The 8405-nt window shown below is 53.6% G+C and overlaps 1 protein-coding gene across 4 annotated transcripts in view; it reads left to right on the top strand.

Moving 5' to 3' along the window:
- Nucleotides 1–8405, top strand: part of PTDSS2 (phosphatidylserine synthase 2) — a 34006-nt gene that overhangs the window by 9926 nt on the left and 15675 nt on the right. For all 4 annotated transcript variants that reach the window (XM_023183527.2, XM_023183525.1, XM_023183526.3 and 1 more), the window contains exon 2: nt 817–918. In XM_023183527.2, coding sequence (XP_023039295.1) covers nt 817–918 — 102 coding nt within the window. The remainder of the gene's footprint in view (nt 1–816; nt 919–8405) is intronic.

An 8405-nucleotide genomic window follows, 5' to 3' on the forward strand; every position in this document is an offset into this window, starting at 1 on the left:
ACTCCGGTGGATATAGGACCTGGGTTAGACATGAGGACACTGAGGCATGGAGAGTACGTCCTCTGAGGACACACTCCGGTGGATGTAGGAACTGAGGAACTGGGTCTCTGCCTCCATTTGCAGGTGGTTGTGCAGAGGGGGTCTCAGGCGAGTATCTGGCACAGGCAGACTGGGGTCCGGTGGCCCCGGTTCCGGTTCTGGTTCTGGTACTGGGCTGGTTGTGGGCTTTTCCACCAGCGATGGGACAAGACAAGACTGCAGAGGGAGTACCCTGCCTCCTTCTCCCACGTCTGGGCTCTGACAGGCCAGAGGACGGCAGACCCGCGGCTCGCGTCTTCCCCCAGCTGGCAGCGGTCACTGCAGGCCTCTGCTCAGGCCCCTTCTCAGCTCTTGGTTTCTTGGGCTGCTGCACTGAATGTCAGATGTTATTTCACGGACCGAAAGACTGGTTGTCTTGGCTTGTCTTGCGCAGTGAAAAGCACCATGTTTATGTGTCCAGTTGCTCTTAATAGCAGATACCTGCCCTGGACGCCACGTGCGGCACATGCCCTCTGAGCAGCAGCCTTCAGCTCCCTGGGAACACGGGGCTCTTCCTGCCCAGCCTCCTGGGGGTTGGTCTCAGCTGTGACTGGCCAGGAGATGCTGGGTCATCTCGGAGTTACCCAGCTAGGGACTCGCAGCCAGTTGCTGGCCGGGAGTTGGAGAGTGGAGTTTAAGCCCTCTCCTTGATGTAGAGAGGATTTGGGGCCTGTTACGTGAGTATTTAGCAATGCTGCCCAGGCTCTGACACCATGCTTATGCGTTTTTGGATTTCAGGCGAGCCCACACCTTAACCGTGCTCTTCATCCTCACCTGTACGCTTGGCTATGTGACGCTGCTGGAGGAAACACCTCAGGACACGGCCTACAACACCAAGAGGTAACCTGTCATCCCGTCCTGCCTTCCGAAACTGCCCTGTGCCCCTGCGTGGTGGGTGTGGCGTCCTTGCTGCTCAGGCTGCCAGGGCCTCAGAAGGCCTTCACCAGAGGGCTGCGTGGGGCCGCCAACCTCTCCCTTGAGTGTGTCTGACGCGCGGACTCCCGGGGCTGCCCTTGCTGCTGCACGGTGTTCCTGGTCAGCCCCTCGCCTGTCACTGGGAGCCAGGAGTCTGTGTCATCTCCATGTGGCCGGCAGCCTGTGCCACGTTTCCCCTGAGTTTTGCATGTTGAAAGGCTGGAACGAGCTGCAGCAGCTACCGGGCTGAGCCCTTGAGTTTGGGCGTCTCTGGGGGTGAGGTTCCCGTAGTGGCCGCGTGCTGGTTCCGTCGGCCCACGGGGCTCTTGCACGGACGGGGGCCGACACGGACCGCTGACCGTCTGGTCGGCAGCCTGCGACCTTGCTTATGTGGTCAGGAAGCAAGTAAACTCATCTTCTCAGGTTTATCTCCACAGGCAGGCTAGACGTTGGGTGTGTCCTCTGCCTGAATTCCATGGAATCTGACACCAGTCTCAGAAGTGTGTGTGGAAGAGAAGCTGGTTTTCGAGCCTGTGAATCAGTCTTGAGTTTTCTGCACCGCGAGACTCTCCTCTCGCGCTGCTTTTCCGACACGCACACAGGGTGTGTCTGCCCAGGGCTGCCTCCTGCCCAGCAAGGCCGCTGTCACCATCAGGGCTTGGGCCCCGTTTGCTCCGGCGGGATGGCGGGAGGAGGCCGGAGCAGGGTCTGGAGACCAGCACCAGGGTGGGGACAGAGGTGGAAGGAGGCATTGGAGGCCTGTTGGTGCTGGGGCCACAAGTCAGCTGTGGTTGGCGGGAGCCCGGGGGTTTGTGGGACTTCCGCCGTCCCTACAGCTCTCGGGCCAGCACGTCATTTTGTAAAGCAGGAGTCTCGATGTCTTCGTGAGTGTTGAATGGCGTGATGGGTAGGCATGGTACGAACGTCGTCACGCCTGCGTGGGCATTGGTATTGACTTGCCACCAGCCCTGTGGGCTCTAGAACACAAGCACACCCAGAGCCCTGTCTGTAGGCGACCGGGATGCTCTAGAATCACGCACAGCAGACCTCATAACCGAGCCCCTCTCCCTGGGGGCAGTGGGGCATTTCTGGTTAGAAATGGCTGTTGGGGTGCCTGGACCCAGGGCTGTGCGGCCTGCTCCCCAGAGGAGCTCACCCTCCATCCTCACCTGGGAGGCGCAGGTGGCCTCTCCTGTCCTGGTCTCCCTACCCGGCTCCCGGCTGCATGCTCTGTGGGTTCTCTCCCGCCTCGCTGCCATCCCTCTCCCAGTCAGCTTTGCCGGCCCTTCCCCTTCCTCTGAGCCTGAGGTGCCAGCGCCTCCCGTCCTGCAGGCCCAGCTCACTCCTCCTGCCTTTCTCAGGCAATCCCAGCAGGGGCCACGTGCAGAACCTGCAGGCCTGGTGTGCACTGGGTAACTAGGCTGCAGAAATAGATGAGGCAGCAAGTGCCGTGCCTGGGGCCTCTGGACCTGTGAGGCAGTGGGCAGGAGCCCCGTGTATGCCTAGAGGGAGCTTTCAAGTAGGACTTGGTCTTTCTTGAATTCATCCATCAGCACCTGGCTAGGAGGGTCTGTGGCATCTGCCGGGCACAGCAGGGCGGGTGGATTAGGAAGCAGGACTGGGTCTCACCTCAAGTGTCCCACATGGCAGGAACTGTCAAGACCAGGAGTACAGGGGGTGTCTTGGGAGCGCTCCCCAAAAGCATTCACCAGGCCCCCACCAGGCGCATCACAAAGCCTCACCACCCCAAGTCAGGCCCTGCCCTCCCAGGCCTGGGTCCTGTGAGAAGCTCCTAGACAGAGGGGCCAGGAGCTTAGACAGCGGAGGGCATGTCCCCCACTTCACCCAGCTCTGGCCTCTCCTGAGTGGCCCCCCACGTGAGAGGCTGGGTTCTGCCACCGTGTCCTCTACAGCAGGGAGCCCCTGTGTGTGCTCATTGAGAGGGGCCAGGAGACGGGAGTTCACAGGGCCCTGGGCACTTTTCTCTGCGGTTCTGTTTTGGGGACACTGTATGTGCTCCCAGCTCACATTCTCTGCCGCCCTCACCCTCTTTGAGGGCACAAAAGAAGCCACCCGTCCTCTGTTGCTGGCAGCTGGAACCTGCTCTGGGCTCCTTCCTGCAAGGCTCAGCTGCTGTAGGTCGCCCTGGCACTGACCGTGGCTCTGCGGCTCCTTCCAGTGAAATTGCTGTGGTACACCTGTCCTGAGTCCATTCTCATGGCCTGGACCCGCACTGCTGCACACCAGGAGCCCAGCTCACACACAGGGCGCCCACACGCAGGGCGCCCACACACAGGGTATCCAGGAGGCTGCGGGGGCCAGTTTACTTTTAATATGAGAATTATCTGATGTCCTTAAGGGTAGATTTCTTATGTAGAAACTACCTTCTAGGCTGGGCGTGGTGGCTCATGCCTGTAGTCCCAGCTACTCGGGAGGCTGAGGCGGGACAATCACGTGAACCCGGGAGGTGAAGCTTGCAGTGAGCCGAGATTGCACCACTGCACTCCACCTGCTGACAGAGTGAGACTCCGTCTCAAAAAAAAAAAAAAGAAAAAAGAAAAGAAAATACTTCCTAGAAGTTAGGCTTATTTTTATTTTTATTTATTTATTTATTTTTTTGGAGATGGAGTCTCGCTGTGTCCTCCAGGCTGGAGTGCAGTGGCGCAATTGCAGCTCACTGCAAGCTCCGCCTCCCGGTTTACACGATTGTCCTGCCTCAGCCTCCTGAGTAGCTGGGACTACAGGCGCCCGTCTCCACGCCCGGATAATTTTTTGTATTTTTAGTGGAGACGGGGTTTCACCGTGTTAGCCAGGATGGAAAAAAAATTTTTTTTTTCTGTCAACGTTGACCAGGTTGGCCTCAAACGTGTAGCCTCGCCTCCCCGAATGCCGGAACAACCAGCCTGAGCCACCACAGCTCCCAGTCTTATTTTTTGAAGTTAATATTTATGTTATTAAAAGTAAAAAGTTATAAAACTAGCTAGTGTGTCTTCCTTTAGCTTGCTGTCATTGTTGTTTTTATGCACCTAACAGGTTCCCCACCTTGGGGGATAGTTTTCTTTTTTCCCTGTTTTTTTTTTTTTTTGGTAGACAGAGTCATGCTCCGTTGCCCAGGCTGGAGTGCAGTGGTACGATCTCGGCTCACTGCAACCTTCACCTCCCAGGTTCAAGCAATTCTCGTGCCTCATCCTCCCGAGTAGCTGGGATTATAGCTGTGCACCGCCACGCCCCACTTATTTTTTTTATATTTTGGTAGAGACAGGTTTCATCATGTTGCCTAGGCTGGTTTTGAACTCCTTAGCTCAGACAATCCACCCGGTGCCTCAGCTTCCCAAAGTGCTAGGATTACAGGCGTGAGCCACTGCGCCCGGCCCCGTTTTGTTTTTCTTGAGTCACCTTTATTGACCTGTAATCTATGTCTGATTCGTGCATACGGCTGATGACTTTTAATGGATTCATACCCCTGTGTGCCCACCACTGCATGGAGGTGTGGAAAATGTTCATTGTTCAAGTTTCCTCTGACCCTGTGCTCAGAGTGCCTCCCCCGCGCTCGGGTCACCCCGGCTCGGGCACTGCCTATGCATCTGCCTGGGTGAGGGCGGGGTCTGCGCTGCCGGCCCCTGCTTCTTGTGAATGCAGTTTCTCCTCCGGCCCAGACTCACCCACTGGAGGGCGGCTTCGCGGCGTCCTTGCTGTGCCTGCCAGTGGCTCGCTGGGGAGTGTCCACTGCGTGGACGCGGTTCCGTTCACTGATCTGCCTGTGGGGGTGACCCTGGGGGAGTGTCCAGCTTTCCTCACCAGCCCATTACATTTTTATCCCATTTTAAACTTAGTAAATGAAACCTCTTCACACATGTTACTCAATAAAATACATGTAACATGTATAAATATAATACACTTAAAATATAAATATCCTTACTTGTAATACATATGAAACAATGCATATAAATATACTCATAGTGCTGAAGAATAACAAAGTTGGAAACAGACACTACACAGTTTCAAGACTTCCTGTCAAAAATGCACCAAAATACCAAGCCCAGAAACAGGTGCGCACAACTACAGGCAACTGATCCTTAACAAAGGAACAAAAGCGATTCCGTGGACAGGGGACGGCCTTTTGAACACTGGCGCCAGAGCAACAGGACATCCATCCACGTGCAAATCTCGACACAGGCCTCGCACTTCTCACAAATGGATTCTAGATAAGCCTCAATGTAAAATGAAAAGCTATAAAACTTCTCTTTTTGTTCGTTTTTGAGACAGTGTTGCTCTGTCACCCACACTGGAGTATAGTGGTACAGTCCTAGCTCACTGTAGCCTCCAACTCCTGGCCTCCAGCAGTCCTCCTGCCTCAGCCTCCCAAGGAGCTAAGTCTACCCGTGTGCACCACCACACCCAGCGACTTTTAAAAATTTTTTGTAGAGATAAGGTCTCACTGTGTTGCCCAGGCTGGTCTCAGACCCCTGCTTTGGCCTCCCAAACTGCTGGGATTACAGATGTGAACTCTCATGCCCAGTCTTAATTATAAAACATCTTGGAGAAACCATAAGAGAAAGTATAGTGACCTTGGGTTTGGCGATGATAAAATACCAGCAGCACAATCCATGAAAATAAAAACTTGATCAATTGGACTTCATTACAATTAAAACTGTCTGCTGGGTATGTGGCTCATGCCCCTAATCCTAGCACTTTGGAAGGGCAATCTAGGAGGATTGCTGGAGGTCACAAGTTCAAGACCAGCCTGGGCAACATAATGAGACCCCTCCCCCCCATCTCTACTAAAAATTAGGAAGAGATAAGTTGGCTAATTGTGGTAGTACAAGCCTGTGGTTCCAGGTACTCAGGAGGCTGAGGCGAGAGGATTGCTTGAACCCAGGAGGTTGAGGCTGCAATGAGCTACAATAGCATCACTGCGCTCCAGCCCGGGCCCCAGAGTGAGACCTTGAAAAAATTAAAACTTTTGCTTCGTAAAAGACGCTGTTGAGAGAATGAAAAGGTGAACCACAAGCTGTTAAAAATGTTTACAAAACGTCTATCTGACAAAGGACTTGTATTCAAAATATGCAAATAACTCTTAAAGCTCAAGAAGAAGAAAAACAGGCTGGGCAGGGTGGCTCACACCTGTAATCCCAGCATTTTGGGAGGCTGAGGCAGGTCGGTTGCTTGAGGCCAGGAATTCCAGACCAGCCTGGGTAATATGGTCCATTAGTCTGTTTTCATACTGCTATAAAGAAATACCCAAGACTGGGTAATTTACGAAAGACACGTTCATTGACTCACAGTTCGGAATTGCTGGGGAGGCCTCAGGAAACTTACAATCACGGCCGATGGCAAAAGGGGAAGCAGGCACCTTCCTCACAAGGCGGCAGGAGAGAGTGAGAGTGGGCATAGGAAAAACTGCCACCTTTTTTTGTTTTTGAGACAGAGTCTCGCTCTGTCACCCAGGCTGGAGTGCAGTGGCGTGATCTCAGCTCACTGCAACCTCCGCTTCCTGGGTCCAAGCAATTCTTCTGCCTCAGCCTCCCAAGTAGCTGGGACTACAGGTGCCGCCACGTTGCCCGGCTAGGTTTTTTTGTATTTTTTAGTAGAGACGGGGTTTCACCGTGTTAGCCAGGATGGTCTCGATCTCCTGACCTCGTGATCCGCCCGTCTCGGCCTCCCAAAGTGCTGGGATTACAGGCTTGAGCCACCGCGCCCGGCCTCAAAACTGCCAGTTTTAAAACCATCAGCTCTCGTGAGACTCCCTCACTACAGGAGAACAGCATGGGGGAACTGCCCCCATAATCCAGTCACTTCCCTCCCTCAGCACGTGGGGATTACAATTAAGACGAGATTTGGGTGGGGACACAGAGTGAAACCATGTCACATGGCAAAACCCCATCTCTACAAAAAAATCCAAAAATTAGGCGTGGTGGTGCACACCTGCAGTTCCAGCTACGCAGGAGTCTGAGGTGGGAGAATCACTTGAGCCCGGGAGGTCAAGGCTGCGGTGAGCCAGGATCACACCACTGCACTCCAGCCTAGGCAACAGAGCAAGACCCTCTCTTTCACACACAAACCTGGGTGACAGCTACTCGGAAGTCTAGGCAAGAGAATCACTTGAACCCAGGAAGCAGAGGTTGTAGGGAGGCGAGATCGGGCCACTGCACTCCAGCGCGGGCGACGAGCAAAACTGTCTCAAAACAAAAAAACACCTGGGTGAAAGGTCTAAGCAGATGCTCACTAGAGATGATGTTCAGGTGGGAGATTGTGGTGGGAGGGTGGCCAGCATCATTTGTCCTTCAGGAACTGAAAACACGGAGACGCCACTGCACACCTGATGGAGGGGCTGAAACCTTAAAAACTGACAGCATCAAACACTTCCGAGGAACCCTCAACCATTGCTGGTGGGAATACAAAACGCTAAAGCCACTTCAGAAGACAGTTTGACAGACTCTCACAGAACTAAATATAAATTTTTTCTTGGGCCAGGCACGGTGGCTCACGCCTGTCATCCCAGCACTTTGGGAGGCTGAGGCAGGTGGATCACAAGGTCAGGAGATCAAGACACGCCTGGTCAACATAGTGAAACCTCATCTCTACTAAAAATACAAAAAATTAGCCTTGCGTGGTGGTGGGCACGTGTAATCCCAGCTACTCGGGAGGCCAGGAGGCGGAAGTTGCAGTGAGCCAAGATCGGACCATTGCACGCCAGCCCGGGCAACAGTGCAAGACTCTTGTCTCAAAAAATATAGATATAGATAGATAAATGAATAGATATCCTCTTACCATGCAATCTAGCAATCTCGCTCCTATTTATCCAACTGAATTGAAAACTTATGTCCACAAAAAAACCTGCATGCAGGCCAGGCATGGTGGCTCATGCTTATAATCCCAGCAGTTTGGGAGACTGAGGCAGGAGGATCACTTGAGCCCAGGAGTTCAAGACCAGCCTGGGCAACATAGACCCCATCTCTACCAAACTAAAAAACTTAGCCGAGCATTGCAGCACACACACATGGTCCCACCTGTCGAGAGACTGAGTGGGATCTCTTAAACCCAGAAGGCAGAGGTCACAGTGGGCTGTGATTGAGCCCCTGCACTCCAGCCTGGGCAACAGGGAGAGATCTCGTCTCTAAAAGATAGTAACGATAAATGAGCATCAAGCCACAACGACAGGGAGGAACCTGAAATCCACATTTCTATAAATCCACGTTCCTAAGAGAGAAGGCCACGCACTGTGATTTCAGCTCGATGACCTGGAAGAGGTGAAGTGATGTGGTAGTGAAAGCATCAGTTGTTTCCTGAGGAAAGGGGAGAGTGGATAGTAGAACACAGCATGCGTATGGCAGTGAGGCCACTCTGTGCAGCACCGTCCTGGTTGGTACACGAGACTGTGCGTCTGTCCGAACCTGCGGAACTGGGGTACA

Source organism: Piliocolobus tephrosceles, chromosome 13 (genome assembly GCF_002776525.5).
Source record: "Piliocolobus tephrosceles isolate RC106 chromosome 13, ASM277652v3, whole genome shotgun sequence".
NCBI lineage: Eukaryota > Metazoa > Chordata > Mammalia > Primates > Cercopithecidae > Piliocolobus > Piliocolobus tephrosceles.